The 13,342-nt window shown below is 38.7% G+C and overlaps 1 protein-coding gene across 1 annotated transcript; it reads left to right on the top strand.

Annotated features, from left to right (window-relative positions):
* Positions 1-4,653: 4,653 nt before the first annotated feature.
* On the top strand, positions 4,654-7,398 carry LOC147491451 (putative pectinesterase 14). Its single transcript, XM_086565832.1, has 6 exons — positions 4,654-4,908; positions 5,299-5,459; positions 5,804-5,975; positions 6,095-6,301; positions 6,630-6,868; positions 6,988-7,398. The coding sequence occupies exons 1-6, from the start codon at positions 4,738-4,740 to the stop codon at positions 7,139-7,141; spliced, it is 1,104 nt and encodes a 367-aa protein (XP_086421958.1). The 5' UTR covers positions 4,654-4,737; the 3' UTR covers positions 7,142-7,398.
* Positions 7,399-13,342: the final 5,944 nt, after the last annotated feature.

Genomic DNA, 13,342 nt, shown 5'->3' on the forward strand with positions numbered 1-13,342 from the left:
AATATGATTCCTCTCATAGCCAAGTTTTGCCTTTTTGAATAACTACTTCAGTGCCTTCAAAAGATCTGCGAGACATTCAAGAAAGTAACTAGTTGCCAATCTTATACATGCCTTTGTTGTAAACTTTGTTGAAATTGCAATTATATTATCCTAATATCACCCCTGTTTTTTCAGGTCCAGGATTCCTTTTAGCTAGATTCTGCATTTGTGTTAGAGTTTTCCAATGCCATCTTGAAGAGAAAACTAGAAGCTATCTTTCTTTGATGCTTGCGTGCTTGGTGCTCTACCAGATTTCCCCTATAATGTTTAGTTGTTTAATACCAAATTGATCATGTTGGCTATTTTCAGTGTCCTTAATACTAGTGACCAGCATCACCTAACTTTTAAAAGTAATGCTTGGGGTGTTTCTCTGAGTTCTCAAATCCTTCCAACCACACTTTATTCCTATGTTTCCACAAGGCCAACTGTTAAATTACATGTTAGTGATAATACTAGGAGAGTTGTGACATTGATAATTGAGAGATACCAAGAAGAAAGAGAATGGAGAATAATATAGATTGATTGCTTGAAAGAGAGAGAGATTGATTAGGGTTAGAGTGATTGAATTGAATTGTAGTTATCTACCCAGAGTTACATATTTATACTAACTTACCTTAGGTGTGAAGTAACCCAAAGCATGAGAATGGAAACTACTAGATATGGAAAGTGTATATTAGAATATGGAAACTACTAAATATAGATGTCCACACTTATAGAAACGTGAGACTTTCCATATATGACATATTCTAATATTGTATATTAGAATATGTCATATTCTAATATACAATATTAGAATATGTCATATATGGAAAGTCTCACGTTTCTATAAGTGTGGACATCCATATCTAGTAGTTTCCATTATCATGCTTTGGGTAACTTCACACCTAAGGTAAGTTAGTATAAATATGTAACTCGGGTAGAAACTACAATTAAACTCAATCTCTCTCTCAATCAATCAATTTATATTATTCTCCATTGTCCTTCTTCTTGATATCTCTCAATTATCAATGTCACAACTCTCCTAGCATCACCACTAACATGCAATTTAATATGGTATCGAGTACGTCGAGTTCAAATCAAAGTTTAGTGGTATGTTAGGAGAGGAATCCATCATCAAAAAATCAAAATCAATATCAAAATCAATTTTTTTTCAATTTTCAATATTTAATTCAATTCAAGTTTCAATCTTTATCACAAGAAGAAGTATTCAAGATCTAGTGGTGTTCTCATTGATTCTATTCTTATGCTCTAGGATTATCATCACTCACCGGCACGCGTCTTTTCTCCGTAGTCTTTGTTCATTGTCAATGTTCACCGGTACTGTTCAAGGCACTTTTCAAGGTTTCGCACGTCTCCTTATTCTCTTGGTTCGAAGTCAGCATTCAAGTTCCGCAATCTCTCTGTTTCGAAATCTCGCTATAGGCGTGCCCGCGCTCAAGATGGGCCTTCGTCAAGGAGCACCCGCACCCTTCTCTCTGTATCACACACTTGCTATAGGCGCGCCCGCGCCCTCCTCTCTATCTCTTGCACTAGCTGTTCAGTTTTGTTGCATGGGGCACACGTGCTCGATTTAGTCTTGCTCAAGGCGCCCCCGCGCCCTTACCTAAACATATCAGGTCCAGTTTTTCATATTCTTCAGAAGTTTCTCCTCATCTCAACTATAATGATTTGGTAGAATTCCTGATTATTGGTTGGTTGATAAGTTTTTTCCTTTATAAGGGTTTGACTCCCTTTCATGTCATGGCTCTAAGTTCTATGGTGTTTCACCAGCTTTCTGTTTTAGCCTTCTTATTGAGGAGCTTTTCATATGTTCTTTGTTGTTGATGGTTCGGCTTTTCGTGTTTTGATTCCTTTTATGCGCAGTGGTGCCAAGTACTCAGTTGCTTCATTGACTCTTACTATTTCTTGTTGAGCTCTTTGGCTGAAAAGCATGAGCTTTCAATTCATCTCTCAGGTTGCAGTCACATCATCACTACCCTATTCAGTTTTCATCAATCTCTTGGTTGCAGTCACATCATCACTACACTATTCAGATTCATCTATCAGGTTGCAGTCATATCATAGGTGTTCTGTTTCCAGTTTGTGCCTGTGGTACAAATTCAGTTTTCAAGTTAGGCCATTGTCTACACCGACAGTTTCACTTTCCAGAACGTCTCATCTCAACAGTTGTTTGAGTTCTTCAACTAAAGGCAATTCTATGCGAAAGGGGGAGCTGTATTCTTATCTTTTCTTTCTTCCATTCAAACTGTTATTTGCAAGTATGCGGCATTCCAGCTTGAGGGGGAGTATTAGAATATGTCAATATTAGAATATGCCATATATGGAAAGTCCCACGTTTCTATAAGTGTGGACATCCATATCTAGTAGTTTCCATTCTCATGCTTTGGGTTACTTCACACCCAAGGTAAGTTAGTATAAATATGTAACTCTGGATAGAGAACTTCAATTCAACTCAATCACTCCAGCCCTAATCAATCTCTCTCTCTCTCAATCAATCAATCTATATTATTCTCCATAGTCCTTCTTCTTGGTATCTCTCAATTATCAATGTCACAACTCTCCTAGTATCACTACTAACATGCAATTTAACACCAACATGCCTCCCAATCTCGCAGCATTCCAATTTCCACAAGGTGTGATACTTATCCTTTTCACAGTCTTCATGGCTTGCTGTAACCTTTGAAACTGGCTTGGTCGCATAAAACTGTAAGTACAATAAGCACAATCCAATTATCTTCTAACATCCACACTGGTCTCCACTACCCAACGGATTTTCTTTAGCCAACACAACTAGCTCAACAATATAATCAACTCTTTTACTTGGAAGCTAACTGCGAGGCCTACATATAACTAAGATTAGTTGTATCAATTCTTAAATTATTTGTCCACATACAGACCCCCAATAAATCTATAGCTAGCTCAGAGAAATCCAAATGGAAGGACTCTATATAGTATATACGACTATACCAGTCCCATCCCTGGTTTGATGACCTTGTTCAAATTTTTTCACTTTTTTCTCCAACTCCCTTCTTGTACGAATAGCTAACAAAACCCCAGAGCGCCATACCTAGTTCGACAAAGCTTGCATTCTTTATAGCACGCAATTTTTATATATACTCAAGTGACAAGTCGATCTGTTAATATCACCACCTGAAGTGAAATCTAAGAATATATACCTCTCTAGCTAACTCGTTCCGTAGATTGGTCATCAGTTAATTTGTAGCATTCTAAATCCTTGAGTAGGCCTTCAAATTCCAGTGTATGGCTTCTCTAACTTCCCCTTATACCAAGCCTTTGTGTTTGATTTGTATCTGCAAAAGGTTCCTGTATCTAAGTCTGTTGAGCTCGTAAGTAAGCACTCATATCCTTCACAAGGTTGCTTTCTGATCACATGAGCTTTTATGGTTATGGTGTTTGCCAAATTGATCTGGTAAAAGGGCTGAATCCTGGATTGTTTTATGATGCTTTGGAAGCCGACTAAGCAAAAATGTTATGCAACTTAAATTACACAGTAGACAAAATTAGAATCATTACTGGAGATAATATTACTTGCAGTGCAAGCAAAGGAGACGAGGCACTTCTGAATTTTCCTTCCATGGCTGCATATTACTCCCGTCACCAACTTAATGCTGGATTCGCGAACTCCACATAGAAGGCAACAATCAGCAATCAACATGATCCTATCCTTCAAGTCACTGAATGAGAAGCAGATGAGTTCATTTCAAATATTACTGGAGGAGTACGAGTCGCATGGTGCACAGTGTAAGAAGTCCAATTGTTGCATTGGATAGATGAAACTTCAATTGCTGGCCTAGAAACTATATTTGAATTTGTTGGCATACATATTGTTGTCTGATTTACATAACTGTTTGTCCATTCTGTTATTTTCAGAGACTGTATTACATTTGTTCTTGTATTGTCACTGGATCACTATTATTTGCAGTAGTGGTTTATTGTTCTTCTTCATTACAACTGGGTGTCAACGTACGTGGAGCACCCAGATGAATACTTTTATTTCTAAGCATATTGGATGACCACAAGAAAAAAATAAAATAAAATAATACTCCATCCGATGAAACTTTGCTGTTGTACAATCTTTGTGGTGCCTGAATAAAATGGAATGGCTGGAAAATAGTATACGATTATATTGGTTGGTTTAAATTGAATTTTGTTGCCGATTATGGCAAGGAGTAGCTGGCCGGCCTGGTGTTGCAGAAGAAGCAGAGCCTCTTCCTATGAATTGGATCTGGCTATAAAATGCTGCTTGAATCAAGGAGAATATGTAGGAATGTTGAGAAAGTAATAGTTAATACTAATTTAGCAATATAAATTCATGCAAATATATGGCTCATCAGACCATGAATAGCGATAGCAAAATTTGGAGATACAGGTATTGACATTTTCCTGGTAAAAATTTCTTTTGCGGAACCCACTATGCAATAGACAACTCAATACACCCAAAAAAAAGCTAAAAACACAAGATATTTGAAATAACAATGCAACTACCAAAAAAAATGCCAAAAAGCGGTTGGTCATTAGAATATAGTAGTTTTAACCAACGAAATCTCTCCTAAAATTTAGCAAATGCTGTTAAACAGAATTTGAAGTGTTCTAAATTGAGGATAGGAGATAACTATAAAATAGGTTTCATTTTATCATCATCATTAAACCACACCTTTTACTTCAAGGTTGGAATAAATGATGGCCTTGAACAAGAACTCTGTCTATGTATGTTTTACATGTTTACTTATTTTCTCTTTTAACTTTACTTCGAGGGGTGCAACTGAAGATCCATCTACAGCCCAAAAAGATGATTCATCAACGGCGGCTCCTGGAGCGGTGGCTAATGGGAAGGTCGAGAGTAAATCGGTGAGTTTTGTTATAATCCAAATGAAAATCATTACTTTTTTCAAGTGACACAATCTACTTGCATTGGTATATATAATAGGTGATGCATGCTCTAACGTACAAGCCAATCAATTCTTAAACTTTGGTGTTAAATGTTGCACATAGGGATTGAGAGGTCAGAGGTGCAATGTTTTTCTTGGGTGATCCATTAAAATGTTTCATGTGCACTAATAATATATCACTGTCTCAACGTGCAAGACCTCTACTCACTCTTTCATGTTAATGGATACAAGTGCCAAGTAAACAAACTACAAAACTCACCCTTTATAAACAGTACTGATATTCGGAAGGGGGAAAGAACAGTTTACCGCTATTCTAGTACGTGTTAGTAATTACCTTGGTTCTTTTTAGCGTTTAAAGCCAAGTACATTCCATGCTGAAGTTGGTCTAGTACTCAAAGTTAGCTTGAATGGACACGATGCTAAGTTTACAAGCATTCAAAAAGCTGTTGATGCGGTTCCACCAAATTGCCGTTCGAAGACGTTGATCACCATTGGCCCAGGGACGTACAGGTTAGAGTCTCATTACATTATCCTTTGATAGCTGCTAGTAAATTTACAGTTTTAGATTGAGAAAATATGTTGTTATAATTTTAGATTGGAAAAAAGTCAAAAAACAAATGCTGGAACCTAGTTCTGTACGCATGAGACTTTGTACGATGTGTAATGCTAGTGTATACACCCACATATGTTCGCACTTTTGGGGCTACAAATACATGCACTTTCCAAGATATATATACTTCACACAACTCTAAGTAATCACTAGATATGAAATTTGATGTCCTATTATTATTAGTTAAAATATTTTACTTCTAAAATTTGATTTATTTTTGTCTTTCCTCATTCACTGCCGGTAGGGAAAAGGTAATAGTCGATAGAACCAAGTCCAATGTAATATTTCAAGGTCAAGGATATCAGACAACCATCATCGCCTGGAATGATACAGCATTGTCTGCCAAAGGAACAACAAGTAGCCACACAGTAGGGATCTTTGCATCAAACTTTACTGCTTACGATATCAGTTTCAAGGTATATAAAATTAATTGATTATACCATCTAATACAAATAAGATAGTATCTTCATTGATGAAATTTTTGTTCGTCGACCAAACTTACGTTGGTTTTTATGCACTTTTCTCATTTGAGAAGAATACTGCTCCTCCTCCTGATGGTGTTAGAAAGGGAGCACAAGCAGTTGCTGTCAATATTGAAGCAGATCAGGCAGCCTTTTATAGATGTGGGTTTTATGGTATACAAGATACTGTCTTGGACAACAGAGGGAAGCACTATTACAAAGATTGTTTCATTGAAGGAGCGACTGACTTTATATTTGGTGATGCTAGATCGCTTTTTGAGGTACGCAGTAGAGTTTTATTTCTGACCTTAGGGTTATATATGTAGACCCCTAAGCTAACACATTCCTCAACCCAGTTAATTAAATCTTGATATCCTGCACTAGGCACTTACCCCTCATTTAGCTTGACGGCTTCCCTGGTTGATTTTAAGTGCCAGAAGTGAGTACGTTCAAATCATACCTGAATTGTATTATATCTCAGTCGGCTTTGCAATCTCTCGAAGACTTAAGACAACCATTAATAAATCCAAGTATATTTCCCATATATAAGGTTCCATTCTCATCTCTGACTAAGTGCACCTCCATATGCTGATATTTTTGTTTGAACAGGGTTGCACTCTAAACCTCATCTCTAGTGATCACCGCGGAATGATCACAGCCCAAGCAAGAGAATCGTTGGACAGTAACACAGGTTTTTCCTTTGTGAACTGTAAGATTATTGGAAAGGGCAATGCATGGCTTGGCAGAGCATATCGTGCTTATGCCACTGTTGTGTTCATCAATACGAACATGGCTAACATAATCGCCATGGATGGATGGAATGATATGGGTAAACCAACTTACCACCGGTATGTAAATTCACTACTTAAAGTGTCTTATAATTTCTAAGTCCATTGCTTAATTATGTTCGTAATGGTATTAAATCACTAATGCTCCAAATATTATGTTTTATTTGATTTTATGATAGGACTGTCTTCTTTGGTGAATATGGTTGCTCTGGACCTGGAGCCAACCGCAGTAAAAGGGTCTCATACAGTAAACAACTTAGCCTAGCTGAAGCACGTCCATTTATGAGCATATCGTTCATAGAAGGAGACAAATGGCTGCCTGTTCATACATGAATTTTTTATACGAAATAGTGTGTAGCAGTACACCATTTTTCCCTATTTGGAACGGACTGGATCCGTTCCTGTTAAGTCCGTCGCTAAGATATGAACAAATTTACTAATTCGGCAGTTTATTTTTAACTATTTTTGGCACACACCAAACAAGAGCGGTCCCATCCGTTCCAATTTGCCAAAATTCTGGTAGTGATATGTATACGCTGATGTTGTAGTCTATGCCTTCGTAATATTCAACAACAATATTATTTTGTATCGTTCATGGGCCAAATGGCTTCCTATTCATACATGATACCCTTTTTTATGCATAATTGTTCGTATACACTGATGCGTTAACCTATGCCTTTGTCATGTTCAACAACATGATTGTTTCGATCTTCAAAATTTGGACGCCCACAAATAGTAAATGTCCAAATTTTGTTGACGTATTGAACAGTAGTAATTGTAATTGTATCCTCCTAATTTCTTCTTACTGATGAAGATTATACAGTTCCATGAGTTCTTTCAAATCATATTCTCTTAGAAGGGCCTTAAACATAGGATACCCTAGTTCAGAAAATATCTCTTTTGGTTTTGAAAAGTACTTTGCTGCTCCCACCCAAAGTTGGAAATTCTTTATTTGTCTGATTGTATCTTATTTGTCTCCTATTTTTTCATAATTAGCCCAAAAAATTTACAAATATTGAAGACTCTGTGAAAGCTAAAAAAAAAGATAAAGATAAACACTCTACAAAGTGAAAGTTATTAACTGAAATAAAGAAGAAGATGTTAAGAATTACAAATTGATTTATGTCATATAAATGATTACACTTTTAGTTGCTTGCTTTGAGACCCTTTTCAAAATTCAAGCTAATGAACGAAACAATGCTACATTTAGAATTCAAGCATTGTGTATCTTAGTATCATACCAACAAGGGATTTGAGCCTGGACCTTCGACTTAGAGTGGAGAACCCCATGAACGTTAAAACAGAAGTTTCATCGCTAAGGCAGACTTTTGAGATTCTCAGAGACAAAAAATGATTATAAGGTAACTATATATAAACCTCATCCTAGGCTTTATACTCTCACTCTTTAAATCTCTCATCCATGGCTTCCCCTTTTCTCAAAACCCAAACTCCAAGCGCCTTATATACCTCTCCCCACATCCAAATCCTAGTAGCCCAAGGCACTTTCGAAGTCGTTTTGTCATTCTCTAAATCAATATGTGGAAAGAAGACAGTTCCAGATTTTATTTTTTATTTTTTTTATTGGTAAGTCTGTTTTTAAATGAGATCAGTAACTCTTTGATGCCAGCGGGGTTTGAGCCCCAGACCTCTGTTATTATCACCCAAAAATTTTACCGACTTTGCTAGATGTTGGGTCATGGTGGAGATGTATGTCGACTTCTACCATAACATGTTCAAAGAATGACTCGTTGAGCAGTACTAGTACACCTTATCGTTGTGAGCTTTATAGGAACTATTCGGTTTCGTGGAATACAGGTAAAATGAATTCTCAGTAGACTTGGTTACTGGGACGGAAAGAATATTGGAAGAGATGTCCAAGGAAGAGTTGGAAGAATTAGGTCCTTCTGCAACGCCTTCTTATTGTTGACCCATGTTCATCCATTGATCATGTAACAAACATTTTCAAGTGCTTGGGAAAACAACAATTGCAAAATCTTGCTGAGCAACTCATTCGAGTGTTGAAATCAACTGAGATTAAAGAAGAAGATATATCTATTGGGAGATTTAACTAGAAAGTCACACCTCAATCTAGTTACTTTCCATCCCAAATAATTTCAATTTGGAGCTCACACCAAGGAAATCACCCACGCAAGACTTTAGTAGTTATCACAACAAACTCAACATAGCAAAACCACTAATATATCATCACAATTCATAACAACAATAATTATGGAAGTAAATAATGCAAAGAGACACAAAGATTTAAAGTGACTCGATAAATGTTACCTACGTCCACACAAGAGCCGAGTTTCCTTTATAGTAAAGATTGGAGAGTTTACAAGAGGTAGCAAAAATCAAGAACAAGAGGCTTCATTCAAACCCTAGCTCAATAGAGCTCCCACAATATCCAAGAAATTAATCTCTCAAAATTGTCTCAAAACCTTATTCTATTTCAACCCTAGCTCAATAGAAAAATGTGAGAAAATGGGCTTTAGGCTGAAATATCAAAAATCAGTGAAAATTTCGGAAAGCATGAGCGCGGGTGCGTCTCGACCAAGACATGGGCGAGCGCGGGTCGCGCCCCTTCTTTGCTGACTTCCAGTGAATTTCTCACAGCATGAGCGCGGCGTGTGCCTCCTACAAGGCCAAATGGAGCGCAGGGTGCACCTCCTTCTCCAAACAGATCAAAAGTCGATAATGCGGCATCGGACACCGGAGCAAAGCTTCACGGTTCCACAACCCAACAATATCATACTTCATCTGTGCATATGCCACATGGGGAAAATTTATAAGACGGAATATTATTTTGAGACGATGCATCAGAAGCTTGACGTGATACCTTCATTCAAATCGTACGAAGCTCTCATTGTGTATTTTTGTAGTTCAGAACAGATTAAAAAAGCTATTGATGTAGTTGACAAGATGTACACAGATATCAGATATGGTCGATGATTCTTTCAAATTCCTTTTACCTGCCGTTCAAAAAAAATATTAAGAACCTCATAGAGTTTCGTGTGAATCTTGGAAAGTGTAAGCAGGGAAAAAAAATACGTGAAATCTAACCAAGACTTCAATGCCTTTCTCGAGTTTCTTTTGGAATTGCAAAAATCCCTGCAGAGGGATGAAGCATAGACTTAAACGGCGAGAGTGTCAGAATTGATTCAGAGGACCAGCCTTTTCTAATTTGGGTGATGGGCCATCTCAAGATATTATTATATCTCGATGTAAAGTATGCTTACACTGTTCTTGATCAAAATTTTCTCGGAATTTATGAGAACAATGATTTCAGGTATGGACTGCATTTGCTCAGAGCTATTGAAAAAGAGTTTAAGTTTTGCCCAAACCGGATTTGGCTTGATTATCTTCTTAGTGCTACTTGTTGACGGGCTCCTTACACTACGGCGACTTTTGGTGGGCAGGTTTTGGAAGATTATCCAAAAGCTGGGCTATCTTACACTACCGCGACTTGTTTGAGGAATGAGGAGGTACATATATATCATATGGCTTGTGGGCAGCAAGAAGAGGCAGAGCAAATAATGAAGATTATACCTAGAGGCGCAGTGTTCTAAAAAACGCTAGGCGGCAGTTGGGCAGTGGGAGAGCGCCTAGGCCTCCTAGGCAGTGCCTAGACAGGCTAGGCGCGTGAGGTTTTTTTGCTTAATATATATGGTAATATACACCTATACTACAAGAAATGAAGAAAATCTGTTGTAAATATATAAGTGCGGAAACAACGTTACCCACAACAAACGGATCAATCCTACACAAAGATCGATCCTTCACACTAGACAAGACTTCAACACCCTCCAAGCAATATCCCAACACTTCTCAATATCAAATAACAAGCATATAAAGTAAAACAATTAATGTAAAGGAAGAACAAACCACAAGACGAGATATATCGTGGTTCGGCAATTTTGCTACTTCTACACCGCTGAGTTCCAAGCTTTACTAGATGTCTTGAGTAATGAGTTACAAGTCTCTCAATTCACTCACAAAGAATGAACACTCAACTCACAAAGAATTGCTCTCTTATAATCTCTCTCTTTCCTTGTTTTTGGAAAAAGTTAGGTTTTCCAAAAAATGGATTTTTTTTTTATCCCAAAAACCAAAATCGCGATTCGTATGTGAAGCCCACAAAAATGACCTGAAGCTGGGCTCCTCTGGCGCGGTGGCGTGTGCTGCGGCCATCTTCCGGAGCGCTGGTCGCTTTAAAACATCGACCATGGCGCTGGTCGCTTCTGGCTCTGGCCTTGGCCAGCTGAATGTAAAAACGAGTAAAACTCGTTTTTTCTCTACATTCTCCACCTCGGTGAGGTTTTTAACACATAAAACCAAAGTGAACACATCCAACAAGATCACATCCAAGAAGAACACCTCCGAAGGAAGACTCGCGAATCAGCGCCTCGAAGGGCTATGCCCACACGGGGCTCTTTCAAACATGTAGGATTTGGAACAAGTCCAAACAAGTGTTGGAACTTAACTCCGGTGACAACTTTAAAATTGACATATCGGTGGGTTGTCATGGGTGTCTACTTTCTCAAGTGCTACATCACCATCCTCAACGACATCCGTGATAAAGTGATAACAGACATCAATATGCTTGGTCCGACCATGATGAACTTGATTCTTCGCCAAATGAATAGCACTCGACTATCACAATACACAAAGCAACACCGTTTCCGCTCAATACCCAAATCATCTAGAAGACCTGCCGAAGCCATAGTGCCTCTTTCATCGCCTCTCTGCCAGCGCCATATACTGCGCCTCGAGAGTAGATAGAGCAATCAGAAATTAGCATAGACCTCCAACTAACCGTGCACCATGCATCATAAACACATAACCGGTGAGAGTCGATCGTCGTCTATCTAGATCACTGCGATAATCGAGAATCCACAAACCCACTGACATAACAAGTGCCTCCACCATAAGCTAATCCCACATCCAAAGTACCCTTCAAGTACCTTAGTACCCATTTCATCGCCTCCCAATCTTTGCTTCCCGTGATTTGCCATATATACCGACAACACTAATCGCACGTGGAAATGTCCGGGCGCATTGCACACCATAGCATACATCAAACGCCCCCGCGGCACTTGCATAAGGAACATTTGCCATATGCTTTTGTTCCTCCAATCAACTAGGAGAACTTAGGTCGAAAGCCTAAAATGCCCAACTAAAGGTGTAGAAACCGACTTTGCATTCTCCATACCAAATCGAGAAATTACTTTCTCGATGTATTTCTTCTCGAGATACAACTATCCGGCCGCTTCTTCCTATCTCTCAATCTCCATGCCCGATTATCTTCTTGGCTCCACCTAAGTCTTTCATCTCAAACTCGAGCTAAGTTGAGATTTCAACTTGTCTATCTCCACCATGCTTTTGGAAGCAATAAGCATGTCATCCACATAAAGCGGGAGATAGATGAAGTCATTACCACGAAGCCTTCTAAAGTAGACCACAAAGATCATACTTTACCGGGTGTACTCATGTTGCATCATGAATGTGTCAAAGCGCTTTGTACCATTGCTCGGGCGATTGCTTTAACCCGCATATGGACCGATTCAATTTGCATACATAATCTTCTTTTCAAGAACGACAAACCCTTCGGGTTGTCTCATATAGATCTCTTCTTCCAAGTCCCCATGCAAGAAAGCGGTTTTCACATCAAGTTGCTCTAACTCCAAGTTAAAGTGAGCAACTAAACTTAATAACACATGGGCGGACGTGATGTTTGACCACCGGGAAAATACCTCATTGTAGTCAACTCCTTCTTTCAGTGAAAAACCCTTTGCTACCACTTTTTGCCTTGTACCCATTACCGGCTTGACTCGGGGAAGGACCTCTTTCTTTTCGAACACCCATTTATTGCCGATAGTCCTTTTGCCCTTTGGCAATAAAACTAGGTCTCATGTGTGATTTTTATCAAGAGATTCCATCTCGCTTGCATAACTACCAACCAATCTCTCAGAATGAGCATCTCTAATGCCTTCCTTGAAGCTATCCGCTCATCATCTTCGATATTCGGTGCATATGCCACTAAATCCACCTACCATAGTGTTTCACGGGCTTCGTCCCCACTTGTGCACTTTCTTTAACTTGTCTCTCGTGGCCTAGGGTCACCCGGTACAAGTTCGCGGATGCTCTTGCTCTTCTTCTTCTTCCTATTGTGGTTCCATGATTTGGTACCTCATCATGATCTAACCAGTCATCTCACAGATCGTATAAACTCAAGCTCATTAAATGAACTTCTATAGACTTCACCATTCGCCCGACTTCCTTCGACTTCTTGAAGATAACACGGAAGTCTCATCAAAGGTAACATCTCTGGCGACCGGGGAACTTGTGGTTTTCTAGACACCACAATCGATATCCCTTTACCCCATTTGCAAAGCCTAAGAATATGGCTTTAGCTCTAGGATCTAGCCTCTTTCGTCCCTCACATGGTAGTAAGTCGTCGATCCAAACACTCGCATAAAAATACTATAATCACCGGGTTGCGACCCACCTCCTAAGGTGTCCCGCAATCTATAA

This window comes from Coptis chinensis, chromosome 6 (assembly GCF_015680905.1).
Source record: "Coptis chinensis isolate HL-2020 chromosome 6, ASM1568090v1, whole genome shotgun sequence".
Classification (NCBI taxonomy): domain Eukaryota; kingdom Viridiplantae; phylum Streptophyta; class Magnoliopsida; order Ranunculales; family Ranunculaceae; genus Coptis; species Coptis chinensis.